The sequence below is a fragment of the Rhinoraja longicauda genome, chromosome 33 (assembly GCF_053455715.1).
Source record: "Rhinoraja longicauda isolate Sanriku21f chromosome 33, sRhiLon1.1, whole genome shotgun sequence".
NCBI lineage: Eukaryota > Metazoa > Chordata > Chondrichthyes > Rajiformes > Arhynchobatidae > Rhinoraja > Rhinoraja longicauda.
The window spans coordinates 23,539,764-23,554,827 of NC_135985.1; the positions used below are offsets into that span (position 1 = coordinate 23,539,764).

At 41.8% G+C, this 15,064-nt stretch overlaps 1 protein-coding gene across 7 annotated transcripts in view; it reads left to right on the plus strand.

Annotated features, from left to right (window-relative positions):
• Positions 1-15,064, plus strand: part of LOC144609123 (monoacylglycerol lipase ABHD2-like) — a 93,201-nt gene that overhangs the window by 53,926 nt on the left and 24,211 nt on the right. For 6 of the 7 annotated variants that reach the window (XM_078427506.1, XM_078427508.1, XM_078427507.1 and 3 more), the window contains 4 exons: positions 4,196-4,288; positions 6,915-7,028; positions 8,980-9,049; positions 12,102-12,186. In XM_078427506.1, coding sequence (XP_078283632.1) covers positions 4,196-4,288; positions 6,915-7,028; positions 8,980-9,049; positions 12,102-12,186 — 362 coding nt within the window. The remainder of the gene's footprint in view (positions 1-4,195; positions 4,289-6,914; positions 7,029-8,979; positions 9,050-12,101; positions 12,187-15,064) is intronic. The other variant, XM_078427513.1, reaches the window with a different exon arrangement.

The window sequence follows — 15,064 nt, forward strand, 5'->3', positions numbered from 1 at the left end:
TGAAAGTGTTTTTCTTTCATTGTGCAAGCGGAATGAATTTCCCTTTTTAAACAAGAGATTACCAATATTTTATATAATAATGAGAATACAGAGAGAACTGCTTGTTCGTAATTTCTCGTTAATAATCATTGACCGTAAAATTTGTACACTTCCAGCAAGAATTCTCTGCTCACACCTCTTTCGTAGCTAAATATAGAGGACAAGTCAGAGAATGTAACCCTGCACTTTTTCTGCTCAAAAAGAAGTGTTTTTAATGGAATTCAGCCTTAACAACATCATTCCAAACTTGGTGGACAAAATAAGCAATGAATAAAAGCTATCCCCAGAGAATTTACATCACTTAAAACAGTAGAGGTTTGTATGCTGGTTGTTTTGGGTGGCACGGTGGTGCAGCGTTAGAGTTGTTACCTTACAGCACTTGCAGCGTCGGAGACCCATCCCGACTATGGGTGCTGTCTGTATGGAGTTTGTACTCCGTTGTTCTCCCCGTGACCGCGTGGGTTTTCTCCAAGATCTTCGGTGTCCTCCCACTCTCCAAAGACGTACAGGTCTGTAGATTAATTGAAGATAGACACAAAATGCTGGAGTAACTCAGCGGGACAGACAGCATCTCTGGAGAGAAGGAATGGGCGACATTTCGGGTCGAGAGCAAAGCAAAGCTACGTAGGTTAGATGCATGATGATTTAGAATAATTAATATTTATGTTGTGTAGGAAAATAACTGCAGATGCTGCCACAAATCGAAGGTATCACAAAATGCTGGAGTAACTCAGCGGGTCAGGCAGCATCTAGGAGAGAAGGAATGGGTGACGTCAGTCTGAAGAAAGGTCTCGACCCAAAACATCACCCATTCCTTCTCTCCTAGATGCTGCCTGACCTGTTGAGTTACTCCAGCATTTTGTGATACCAATATTTATATAGTGTTCATTTTGTATGAAACTATGTATTTAATTTTCTCATCATACCCATGGCTCAACGCAGACGTTGGTGGTCTGCTCCTAGTCAGATGGAGGCAGGTTAAAAGGTTGACCATTTTGTCAATAGACTGCTACCCTTGTGTTTATGATGTAAAATGTATCACATCCAACACAGATGTAAAACATGAGTTTATTCCCTTTTGTCTCAAACCTCAGAGGCTAATGAAAGGCCAAGTTGTGATGTCCTGCTAAGTATAGTCCAGAGATAATTTACCACAGCCTTTACATCAACAAATGATTCTAGAGTTGGAGCAATTTCTGGTTTGTCTTCCTACAGTTAGCAGTAAGAAGTAGTTATTTACAACGTAAAAACAGCTGGTTGTTCTCATTTTCTTTATTGTTTTATCTACACGGAAATTGGTTTTGTCCAAAATTGGGGTAAAAATGAAGGTCATGTGCTGATAGTGCAGAAGGAATATTACTTTTTAGAATTGAACACAAAAAAATGGCCTAATGCACATAAATTCTATTTCCTCCCTTGTTAATATATACTGAACGTCTGAATTCCTGAATGGATTAGGAATTGTTTGAAAAATGTTAAATGTCTGAAAGTAAATGGGTTTTGACCCTTGTGAAGGTCATTCCTCCTCCTGTAGTTGTACCGCATGTGAACCTGCCATTTTTGTATAACTAAGTTGGATTGTTTGAATTATTAATGCATTAACAGGACATTTTATGTAAGCATATCTTGAACTTTACTACTTACTCTTGGCCGTTATTCTCGGTCTATCAATATACTTGTTATAAACAAAGTTGTTGCGAGGCGGTTATTGAAGGAACAAAAAAACAATCGGCAAGAACTCGGCAAGTCGGGCAGCACCTGTGAAGGGAAATAGACAGTCGCCGGAAGGGTTCCGACCCCAAGCGTTGACTGAACATCTCCCTCCACAGATGCTGCCTGATCCCTGATCCAGCAGTTTTTCTTTTTCACCAGATTCCAGCATCAACAGTATTTTGTACCATATTTTATTGAAGGAGTTAGTTTTATTAAGCCTGTTGTGACAACTGCTGTTATTTACATTGATGACTAGTCTACTGAGTAACATACCACCAGGGTCAATAAAAACAATGATCACACAAGGCAACTCACCAAGTCTTGATGTTGCATTTTCAAAGTAACAGAACTCGGTAGCTTTACGATCCTCTAAGGAATGTTTTGGTGTAGAATACCATGCAATGACGTCTAATTTTGGTAAGAGGGTGAAAGTTGCAGCATGGTGGGATGCGTTAGGATGACATTTTAGATCAATAATAATTACAGGATCAATAAATTAGATGTGCCCAAGAAAGGTTGAGGTGGAGGGATAAGTTGAAGGCTGGGAAACACTGTTCTGCAATGGGCAGGAAGCTGCTGTTTGCCTTCTAGCCAGGAATGTCCGGACTGTTTTGAAGAGCTTCCTGACATATGGAATTCAAGTCTTTCGCAAATTGTAAACGTAGATAAAATATCAGTACTCTGTAATAAGGTTCAGTTCTCTTTGTCTCCAAAAGTACTGCAAGAACCAGCTTTGCATAGCACTTCATGAATGGAGCTTTTATGTACAGTGCCCTCCATAATGTTTGGCACAAAGACCCATCATTTATTTATTTGCCTCTGTACTCCACAATTTGAGATTTGTAACAGAAAAAATTGCATGTGGTTAAAGTGCACAGTGTCAGATTTTATTAAAGGCCATTTTTATACATTTTGATTTTCACCATGTAGAAATTACAGCAGTGTTTATACATAGTCCCCCCTCATTTCAGGGCACCATAATGTTTGGTACACAGCAATGTCATGTAAATGAAAGAAGTCATGTTTAGTATTTTGTTGCATATCCTTTGCATGCAATGACTGCTTGAAGTCTGCGAATCATGGACATCACCAGTTGCTGGGTATCTTCTCTGGTGATGCTCTGCCAGGCCTGTATTGCAGCCATTCTTTAGCTTATGCTTGTTTTGGGGGCTAGTCCTCTTCAGTTTTCTCTTCAGCATATAAAAAGCATGCTCAATTGGGGTCAGGTCGGGTGATTGACTTGGCCACTCAAGAATTGACCATTTTTTAGCTTTGAAAACTCCTTTGTTGCTTTAGCAGTATGTTTGGGATCATTGGCTTGCTGTAGAATGAACTGCCAGCCAATGAGTTTTGAAGCATTTGTTTGAACTTGAGCAGATAGGATATGTCCTATACACATCAGAATTCATTATGCTACTACCATCAGCAGTTGTATCATCAATGAAGATAAGTGAGCCAGTACCTTCAGCAGCCATACATGCCCAGGCCATAACACCCCCACCAGTGTTTCACAGATGAGGTGGTATGCTTTGGATCTTGGACAGTTCCTTCTCTCCTCCATACTTTGCTCTTGCCATCACTCTGATAGAAGTTAATCTTCATCTCATCTGTCCACAAGACCCTTTTCCAGAACTGTGGTTGCTCTTTTAAGTACTTCTTGGCAAACTGTAACCTGGCCATACTATTTTTGCGGCTAACCAGTGGTTTGCATCTTGCAGTGTAGCCTTTGTATTTCTGTTCATGAAGTCTTCTGCGGACAGTGGTCATTGACAAATCCACACCTGACTCCTGAAGAATGTTTCTGATCTGTCGGACAGGTGTTTGGGGATTTTTCTTTACTCTAGAGAGAATTCGTCTGTCATCAGCTGTGGAGGTCTTCCTTGGCCTGCCAGTCCCTTTGCGATTAGTAAGCTCTCTTAATGATGTTCCAAACAGTTGATTTTCGTAAGCCTAAGGTTTGGCTGATGTCTCAACAGTTTTATGTTTGTTTCTCAGTCTCATAATGGCTTCTTTGACTATGGTCAAACTTTGGCACAACTTTGGTCCTCGTGTTGATAAACACCAATAAAAGTTTCCAAATGTGATGGAAAGACTGGAGGAAAGACTAGGTGCTGAGAGCTCTTTTACCTGCATTAAGGAGGCAATTGAACACACCTGAGCAATTACAAATGCCTGTGAAGCCATGTGTCCCAAACATTATGGTGCACTGAAATGGGGGGACTATATATAAACTCAGCTGTTTACATGGTGAAACCAAATGGATAAAAATGGTCTTTAATAAAATCTGACAATGTGCACTTTAACCACATGTGATTTTTTTTCTATTACAAATCTCAAATTGTGGAGTACAGAGGCAAATAAATAATGATGGGTCTTTGTCTCAAGCATTATGGTGGGCACTGTATTTTTACCATATGCTTAAGTTTTTTTTTGTTTTGCTTAGGGCACAGGAAACTTTCCTCCAATGGGACCAGTGTCGGAGGTTTTACAACTTCCTAATGGCAGACAACATGAAAAAGATTATTTTATTTCACAGGTGACCTTTACTTTGGTTGATCATTTGCTTATTGTGATTCTAGTGTATTCTGTAAAAGTTGTTGCAAGTAAATTAGGTTTGGTTCACCAATGATCTCCGGTGAAATTATTGCAGAATCACAACAGACAATGCCTAACCTGTCATTGCATAATTATGTGCTCATAACAGGTCTAACTTACATAAGTTCGCACTTTAATTTCCCCTGCGCCCTCGTCCTACTTTGCACTTGTGTGTAATTGATTAAACAGACTTTATGCGCAGCGTAAGAGCATGTGTTTAGAAATACTTTATTGTACGGTGTTTTGACGCTGTGCTCACTGCCATCTTGGAGCTCGGATCCTCAATAGTGATATAATGCCCAATTAATAGTTTACTTTAGAGAGACAACGCGGAAACAACCCCTTTGGCCCACCGAGTCCCGGCGACCAGCGATCCCTGTGCACTAACACTATCCTACACTCAGTAGGGACAATTTACAATTATACCATGCCTATTAGCCTAAAAACTTGTATGTCTTTGGAGTGTGGGAGGAAAACGAAGATCTCGGAGAAAACCCACGCATGTCACGGGGAGAACGTACAAACTCCGTACAGATAGCACCCATAGTCAGGATCGAACCCGGGTCTCTGGCGCTATAAGGCAGCAACTCTTTTGCTGCCCCACCAGGCTGCCCATTAATAACATCAAAGTCAGCTAGCTGGATTTGCTAAAACCATTACTTGCATTTTCCTGATCACTAGCCAAGTTTACTTTGCTGCTGCCAATAACTTTATGGCCTTATTAGCATTCATTGCTGTTGTGCTGCAGCAAGTAAGAATTTCATTGTTCCATTTCAGGGCATATGACAAAATACTTTTGTGTAAATTACCAGTGCAATGTTCATGATAATGTGAAAGGCAAATTATTCCTGAGTTACAGTATTACTTGTATTAATGTGCTGTCACTAAGCTTTCAAAAAAACCCAACCAACCCCAGAGGTTCAGTTTGTAAAGAAGTCTTGCATCACTACCAGGTTTTCAAAACCATTTCTTATGAAAATTGAGTGCTCGTAAAGTATGGAACTGTTAGCTCTCCTCTCGGCTCAGCAACATCAAGGTTGTGGGCTACTAATTTATTGATCATCTAGCAACTATTATTGATTGATGAAAAGATAGTGTGGAAACAGGTTCTTTAACTCACCAAGTTCACACTGAATTAACACTCGTTCTATCTTATCCCATTTTTGCATTAATTTCTAACACACAAGGAACAATTTACAGTCTGGATACAGCATGGCAACAGGCCCTTTGGCCCACCGAGTCCACACCGACCAGTGATCACGCCGTACACAAACACTGTCCCACACAATAGGGACAATTTACAATGTTACCAAAGCCAATTAACTTACAAACCTGCACGTCTTTAGAATATCGGAGGAAACCAGAAACTGGCACCATGTACCCATGTAGTCTTGGAGAAACTTGCAAACTCCACACAGACTGCACCCTAGGTCAGGATTGAACCCGGGCCTCTGGTGCTGTGAGGCAGCAGCTCCACCAGCTGGCCAATATGCCGTCCATAATTTGAGGTTTTGGCATAGCTGGCCCAGAATGAGGTTTTGTTCACGTGTTTTAAATCAGTGATGGTTAACATAACTTTTTACTGCTGTCTACAATAAAAAGATGGCTTAAGTGCAGATGTGGCTGTTTACATATGAATGGACCTACATAGAACGGAAACCTTTGAAGAACCAGCATTGGTAGCAAGAAAGAGCACAGATAATCGTACGGAAAGCAAAGATGGTAAATTACCTTCCCATCGTTTATGCTGGATTCAAGCTCCCAATGACAACAATAACTGCATTGGCATTATGGATGCACAGTAGTCTAGATTTACTCATCAAGTGGCCTTCAAACATTGCAAAGCCTTCCCAGGGACTTCATAACATTATTAAGCAAGAGCATTAAGTTGCATAAGGATATACCTGGGAAAAGCCCAAAAACTTGACCAAAGAGATGGTAGTAAAGAGCATCACAAAAGTAGGAAGAGAAGTCAAGAAACAGAATGATTTAGGAAGGTCGTTTGTTGTTTCGGGCTTTGGTAGGTAAAGGTCGGGAGTGGTAGGATAAAATTTTGAGGAAGATCAAGAGGTCACAGTTACGTGAGCATATATATCTTGAAGGTTATTGAGCTGGAGGGTTGGGATGGGCAAGACTGGATTATCTGAAAATGGGCAAGAATTTTAAAAAGCATTGCTTGATTGGTAGCCGGTATATGTGTAGGTTGATGATTGAATGGAACCTAGAGAGACTTAAGACTTGGTGGGCAGGGTTTTTAATGTCTTATTACTTTGTGATTGGAAAGTAAAATGAAATGGAAATAGGCTTGATAACATTGGAAAAGTAATTTCTTTCAGAGAAAGAGGCAAAGATGAAGATTTCAACATCAATTGATTTGAGGTAGCTAATGATATCACAGGCCTGGATTTAAATGTCCTTGGTGTTGGTACAAGTACATCAGAGCTTATCGCATTCAAACAATGTTCTGCCTTTATCTGTTTTTCCTAATGTTAGACTTTTCCAACTGTTTTCTGTAAATATTAATGTGAAATTAATATTTTGTTCCTCGTGTTAACATTCTATTGCAGAAAAATATTGTTTGGAGAAAATGGGTGCAAATCACCTAATGCGCTGGCAGATGTGGATCTTAGCAAACTTTACACAGCAACTTCACTGATGCATATTGATGATAACATCATGAGGTAAGTGATGATCTGTTTTAGTGGTTCTGCAAGCAACCTTGCCTATTAAAGGGTTGTACGATACAGTCTACAGACATTCAGACTTTTAACCAGAATTGACAATCCAGCAAAATATTGAGGGAGTGCCACATTGTTGCATGTCTGTTGGTATGTATTCAGATCAATGTTAAAGTTCCCATGAACTTCCCTGGGAAAACTGACACCAAAACCACAATGCAGTCGTCCCAAGGTTACAGCACGGTTCAGTTTCATTCCCCTCTATCCAAGGACCGAAGCAATACTTCCAGGTGAGGCAGTGATTCACATGCACTGTTTACAACCTTTTCTATTTCATGGCCTTCACAACATTTGTAAAACCAAGCACAGACGAAGCAATCACTTTATCCACCATCTGGTGCTCCGAGTTGAAAGCCCCCTCTCTCCTCCCCCCCCCCTCCATTCCCCCCTGTAGCCCATCCTATTCCATTATTTTGATTGAATTTAATTGAAAGATACAGCATGGAAATGGGTCCTTCAACCTACCAAGTCCACACCGACCATCGATCACCCAATCTGTTATCCCACTTTCGCACCCACTCCCTACACACACAGCAATTTACAGAGGCCAATTAACCCACACGTCTGGGATGGGAGGAAACCGGAGCACCCGGAGGAAACAAGCGCTCACATGGAGAATGTGCAAACTCCACACAGAGAGCACCCAAGGTCAGGATCGAACCTGGGTTTCTGGAGCTTTGAGGCAGTGGCTCTACCAAGTGTGCCCCTTGCCCATTTGGTTTTAGTCTTCACCCTCCTTTCCTATCAGATTCTATCACCTGCAACCCTTCATCTTTTGTTTTCAGCTTCCAGGCTCTGCTATTTCCACCCATTACTCTCCCCACATGTGTCTATCTGCCAACCAACCCCTCACCTGGATTCACCTGTAACTTGCCAGCTCTTTGCCTCAAAACTGTCTCTCTCCCCTCTGCCCTTTCAGTCCAGATGAAGTGTCCCAACCCAACTGTCCATTCCCCTCTGTGGGCGTTGTCTGACCCACTGAGCTCGTCCAGCTAATTTGTTTGCTCCAGAAAACAGCATCGGCAATCTTGGTGTCTCCTTTTGGTCCTCAGCCCTGATATATTTCTACCAGATGCTCCATCTGTAAAGGTCCTGCAATCAGTGGAAGCTTGCAGAAAACATTGGACTTTTATAACATCACCCTTCTCCCCTATTTTATCTCATCTCCTGAAAATCCCATTTTTAGTTTAGAGATACAGCGTGGAAACAGGTCCTCCGGCCCACCGAATCTGCGCTGACCAGCGATCCCCGCAAATTAACACCATCCCACACACATTATGGACAATTTATATTTTTACCACGCCAATTAACCGCCAAACCTGGACGTTTTCGGAGTGTGGGAGGAAACTGAAGATCACTGAGAAAACCCAATCAGGTCACGGGGAGAACGTACAAACTCAGTACAGACAGAACCTGTGGTCAGGATTGAACCTGAATCTGGTGCTGTAAGGCAGCAACCCTACCGCTGTGCCGCCCATCTCCCTTGACTATGAACTTGAACTTTGTTCTTCTGGCTAACATGCCATCTACCACCTTGCTTAAACCGAAGCTTATTTAAACCGTGGTGCTCATATCCTACCTTGGATCTTGTCCGCCAGATAATTGTGAATTTTCGAAGTATAAATCTTTTGTACTTTTTAAAACTTTGAGAATTTACATTCTATCAGTTCACCCTATTCCAGTAAATACATGGGTTGTGATTAAATGGGAGGATGCCAATCTTTTGGCAAGGCAATTTTATACATTACGTGTTTCACATGTAACTATTCTACTTGAATGTGTATTTTGACCAATGTGAAAAAATGTGATGTGTGAAAATGAATTACCAGACATGTTTTTTCTTTTTATCTCAATTTTGGTTTAGTTTGCTCCTCCAATAATATGTCTGTTTCAGGAAATTCCATGGCTATGACACACTGAAAGAATATTACGAGCAAGAAAGCTGTATGCACTATCTTCACAATGTAAGTTAATTGATTTTGGTTTAATTTGTTGCAGTTCTTGCATTTCGATTTCCATTTACTTACGCCAAGTTTAAAAGAGGTTTTGCTAATTATGTAAAAGGGTTGTGACATTGTAAAAGATGGGCCATTGCAGGTGATCAGTGTCATGTGAAGTGTAAGAAAATAACTGCAGATGCTGGTACAAATCGAAGGTATTTATTCACAAAATGCTGGAGTAACAGCAGGTCAGGCAGCATCTCAGGAGAGAAGGAATGAGCGACGTTTTGGGTCGAGACCCTTCTTCAGACTGATGTCAGGAGGGGCGGGACAAAGGAAGGATATAGGTGGAGACAGGAAGACAGTGGGAGATCTGGGAAGGAGGAGGGGAAGAGAGGGACAGAGGAACTATCTAAAGTTGGAGAAGTCAATGTTCATGTGAAGATAGACACAAAGTGCTGGAGTAACAGCGGGTCAGGTAGCATCTCTGGAGAGAAGGAATAGGTGGCGTTTTGACACGAGACCCTTCTTCAGAATGTCATGTTCCTATCGTGGTAGGGTCCTATGTTGACAGGTAGCAGAGTTTGCCCCATCTTTTCCTTAGTGATTGCTGACTTAAAACCCACACGTTGCATCAACATCCCTCAAAAAGGCAATTGTGTACTATGGGCTCCCTCAGGATAGCTGAGGGTCAGTGCAGTTGGTCACAGTACATTACATTCTAATATATATTGTAAACCTCCATGATTTTCACTTAGAACCTAGAACAATATTGATCTCATCTGCTTGTACATGATCCATATCTCTCTATCCCCTGCACTTCCATCTAAAAGCCTCTTTAATACCACCATCTTATCCGCTTCCACCACCATCCCAACGTGTTCCAGGCTCCCGCTAATCTCTGTGATTAAAAAAGAACTTGCCCCACACATCTCCATTGAACTACCCCCCCCCCCAAACACCTTATAGCTTTGCCTTTAGTGCTGGGTATTTCCCCCGCTGGGAAAAAAAGTTCTGACTGTCTACCCTAGCTATGTCTCAGTGGACCATTTGCTAAACTACTTGGATGCCCTGAAACATTTTTGTGACTCCCAGAACTTGACATCATGTAGCTCCAACACAATTCCACACACGTGTAATAGCACTTTGTGATGGAAACCTCAAAGGCATTGCCTTCACAGATTAGTCATCCTTGCCCAACAGATGGAGTTCAATTCACCATTGTTTTGTAGATCAATGGCTTTACCCATACTAATGGCTTTAACAATGGTGTTTACCTATGTAATGTTCCAATGAATTTAACCAAATGTTATGTTACACATGGAAGGTATTTATTCACAAAATGCTGGAGTAACTCAGCAGGTCAGGCAGCATCTCAGGAGAGAAGGAATGGGTGACGTTTCGGGTCGAGACCCTTCTTCAGACCCTTCCTCAAGTTATGTTACACATGGCTCAATTGTTCCAGTTTGTAAGCATGCCTCCATCCTGCCCATTGTGGTAGGAAAGGTAATTAAAGCATTCTTGTTATCCCTGGCTAGAAACTGATGCAAGGACATCTTAAGATTCTTAAGAGTCTGAAGAAGGGTCTCGACCCGAAAAGTCACCCATTCCTTCTCTCCTGAGTTACTCCAGCATTTTGTGAAATAAATACTTAAGATTCTTGCTCACGCAAACCTTGTATTTGATATCCAGGAGGATGGTTTAGGTTTATTATTGTCATGTACAGGTATATTAAAGTTTAGTGAAAAGTTTTGTTTTGCAGTCTATGCAATCAGATCAGATAACACTATACACAAATACAACCAAGTCAAACTCAAGTACAGTAGTAGAGCAAAGGGAAAGATACAGAGTGCAGAATATAATTGCCAGCATTGTAGTGCTTCGTCCATCAAGTGCAATGTCCATTGTGGGGTAGAGGTAAATCGGACAGTATCCTAGCTTATGGAAGGACCGTTCAAAAGCCTGATAACAAAGGTTCCTGAGTGTGGTGTACACTTTAAAACTTCTGTATCTTCTGCCTGACAGGAGCAGGGAGGAGAAGGAATGACTGGAGTGGGATGTCTTTGATTATGTTGGGTGCCTTTCCAATGCAGCACAAGATGTAGATGGAGTCAATGGTGGGAAGTCTGGTGTGTGTGCTGAACTGGGCTACATTCACAACTCTGCAATTTCTTGCGGTCTTGGGCAGAGCTGTTCCCAAACCACACTGAGATTAATGCAAGCCGGCAATATGATTTCTCTGGCGCATCTGTCGAGGTTTGTAAGAGTCATTGGAGACATGCTGAATTTCCTCAGTCTTCTGAGGACTAGTCAGAGCCCAATAAATGATTACTTCAGGCACAGGGGATAAGAGGTTGGGTTTTCTTCACTTCCCCTGTCTCTTGTCTCGCCTCTTTAAAAAACAAAGTTGATGTAAGCAGGTTGACTACTTATTTAGTAAAATGTGGATGTTGATGTCAAAATTCACTCGTATGTGTGAATAATGCATATTCTTTGTAATGTTGATTTCAGTGATTACATTTTAAGTGTATGCACCATGGCGGATGGGAATACTTGCTCTTCTGGTTAAAACTGCCTCTGGCTGCAGCGTGCATTTGTATTAGTCTTCAAATGTTTTACATTACTATTGCTTGGATCGTTTAATAGATCAGCGTCAATAAGCAAATACGGTAAATAGCAGGTCAATTTGCTTTGATTTTCATTGCTGATTCTTTGAGATGTTTTATAAGTGATCGAGACCCTTGTAGAAACAAAAAGTCCCTGGGACCATTATGCTAATTTTCCCCATTGAAAGACAAATAACATTCACATATTCTGTGTTACTGATGCTCCAGATTTAGAGCTAAACGAAATAGGTTTGCAATGTATTCCATAAAGGGCTCACCTGCCTGCCATTTAGCTGACCTAATTATCACCATTGGCATTTATATAGCAGGCATGCGGGAGGAGAAAGCCAGATAAAACTGATACAAAGACTTAATTGAATATCAATGAAAAGGTGAAAAATGTTTCTGTGCTATTCCTATCAGCAAATGGCATCTAGTTGTAATGCAATGTCTGTTTATACCTGACACAGATACAGATTCCTCTACTGCTAGTGAATGCTCAAGATGACCCACTAGTCCATGATAGCTTGCTGTCCATTCCTCGTTCACTTGCAGGTGAGTTAAGTAAAGCTCTTCAAAAATAGCCGCTCGTTTGCTTGTTATGTATTTTGAATCCCTATCCATCTTTAGTAGGGTTTGTGGATATTCCACTGCCCATCAGTGCTAACCATCTCAGTAATTCTCTACCCAACCCGCTTCCTCCAATCTCCACAAGATATCTAGTAGGAAGGACAAGGTATCACTTTGATACCTTATGGTTTATTTGAGGTAGGATATCTAGTGTTAACTCAAGCATCATTTGCCCCATGTACCACGGTTTGGGCATCTCTTAGACTGGAATTTAGAGATTACCTAAAGAGGAACGACCCAAGGAATGAGTTATTAGGGAAGCCTTGTTGCTTTGGGAACGATATGCAAGGGAAATGAAACATAGAAAATAGGTGCAGGAGGAGGCCATTCGGCCCTTCGAGCCAGCACCGCCATTCATAGTGATCATGGCTGATTGTCCCCAATCAATACCCCGTGCCTGCCTTCTCCCCATATCCTTTGATTCCACTAGCCCCTAAAGCTCTATCTAACTCTCTCTTAAATCCATTCAATGATTTGGCTTCCACTGCCCTCTGTGGCAGAGAATTCCACAAATTCACAACTCTGGGTGAAAACGTTTTTTCTCACCTCAGTTTTAAATGGCCTCCCCTTTATTCTAAGACTGTGGCCCCTGGCTCTGGACTCGCCCAACATTGGGAACATTTTTCCTGCATCTAGCTTGTCCAGTCCTTTTATAATTTTATATGTTTCTATAAGATCCCCTCTCATCCTTTGAATACAAGCCTAGTCTTTTCAATCTTTCCTCATATGTCAGTCCCGCCATCCCAGGGATCAATCTCGTGAACCTACACTACACTGCCTCAATTACAAGGATGTCCTTCCTCAAATTAGGAGACCAAAACTACACAATACTCCAGATGTGGTCTTACCAGGGCCCTATCCAACTGCAGAAGAACCTCTTTACTCCTATACTGAAATCCTCTTGTTATGAAGGCTAACATTCCATTAGCTTTCTTCACTGCCTGCTGTACCTGCACGCCAACTTTCAGTGACTGGTGTACAAGGACTCCATTCTTCAGACTGAAGAAGGGTCTCGACCCGAAACGTCACCCATTCCTTCTCTCCCGAGATGCTGCCTGACCTGCTGAGTTACTCCAGCATTTTGTGAATAAATCCATTGAGATAATAATCTGCCTCTTTGTTTCTGCCGCATTTATCTATATTATACTGCATCTGCCACACATCTGCCCACTCACTCAACCTGTCCAGGTCACCCTGCAACCTCCTAACATCCTCTTCACAGTTTACACTGCCACCCAGCTTTGTGTCATCCGCAAACTTGCTGGTGTTGCTTCTAATTCCCTCTTCCAAATCATTAATATATATGGTAAACAATTGTGGCCCCAACACCGAGCCTTGTGGCACTCTACTCGCCACTGCCTGCCATTCTGAAAAGGACCCGGCTACTCCAACTCTTCGCTTCCTGTCTGCCATCCAATTTTCTATCCATGTCAACACCCTACCCCCAATACCATGTGCTCTAATTTTACTCACTAATCTCCCGTGCGGGACCTTATCAAAGGCTTTCTGAAAGTCGAGATACACTACATCCACTGGCTCCCCTTCATCCATTTTACTTGTCATGTCCTCAAAAAATTCCAGAAGATTAGTCAAGCATGATTTCCCTTTCATAAATCCATGCTGACTTGGACTTATCCTTTTACTGCTAACCAAATGCACCGTTATTACCTCTTTAATAATTGAATCCAGCATCTTTCCCACCACCGAAGTCAGGCTAACTGGTCTGTAATTCCCCGTTTTCTCTCTCTCGCTCCTTTCTTGTAAAGTGGGATAACATTAGCTACCCTCCAATCCACAGGAACTGATCCTGAATCTATAGAACATTGGAAAATGATCACCAATGCATCCACGATTTCTAGAGCCAGCTCCCTGAGGACCCTGGGATGCAGACCATCAGGCCCAGGGGATTTATCATCCTTCAGTCCCATTAGTCTACCCAATACTATTTCTCGCCTAATGAAAAATTCTTTCAGTTCCTCTACCCCCCTAGATCCTCTGTCCTCCAGTTCATCTGGGAGATTGTTTGTGTCTTCTTTAGTGAAGACAGATCCAAAGTACCTGTTCAACTCTTCTGCCATTTCCTTGTTACCCATAATAATTTCACCCGTGTCTGCCTTCAAGGGACCCACATTTGACTTTGCTACTCTTTTTCTCTTAACATATCTAAAGAAGCTTTTACTGTCCTTCTTTATATTCTTGGCCAGCTTCCCCTCGTACTTCATCTTTTCAGCCCGTATTGCCTGTTTCGTTACCTTCTGTTGTCCTATGAAAGTTTCCCAATCCACTGGCTTCCGGCTACTCTTTGCTGTGTTATACATCTTTTCTTTTAGTTTTATTCCATCTCTAACTTCCCTTGTCAGCCATGGTTGCCTCCTACTCCCCTTAGAATCTTTCTTCCTTTTTGGAATGAAATGATCCTGTGTCTTCCAGATTATGCCCAGAAATTCTTGCCATTGCTGTTCCACCGTCCATCCTGCTAGGATCCCTTTCCAGTCTACCTTGGCCAGCTCCTCTCTCATGCCTTCATAGTCCCCTTTGTTCAACTGCAACACTGACACTTCCAATTTAACCTTCTCCTACAAATTGCAGATTAAAACGAATCATATTATGATCACTACCTCCCAGCAGTTCCTTTACCTCGAGTTCTCTTATCAAATCTGGTTCATTGGACAACACTAAATCCAGAATTGCCTTTTCTCCATTACAAGCTGCTCTAAGAGTCCATCTCGGAGGCACTCTGCAAACTCTCTTTCTTGGGGTCCAGAACCAACCTGATTTTCCCAGTCTACCTGCATATTGAAAT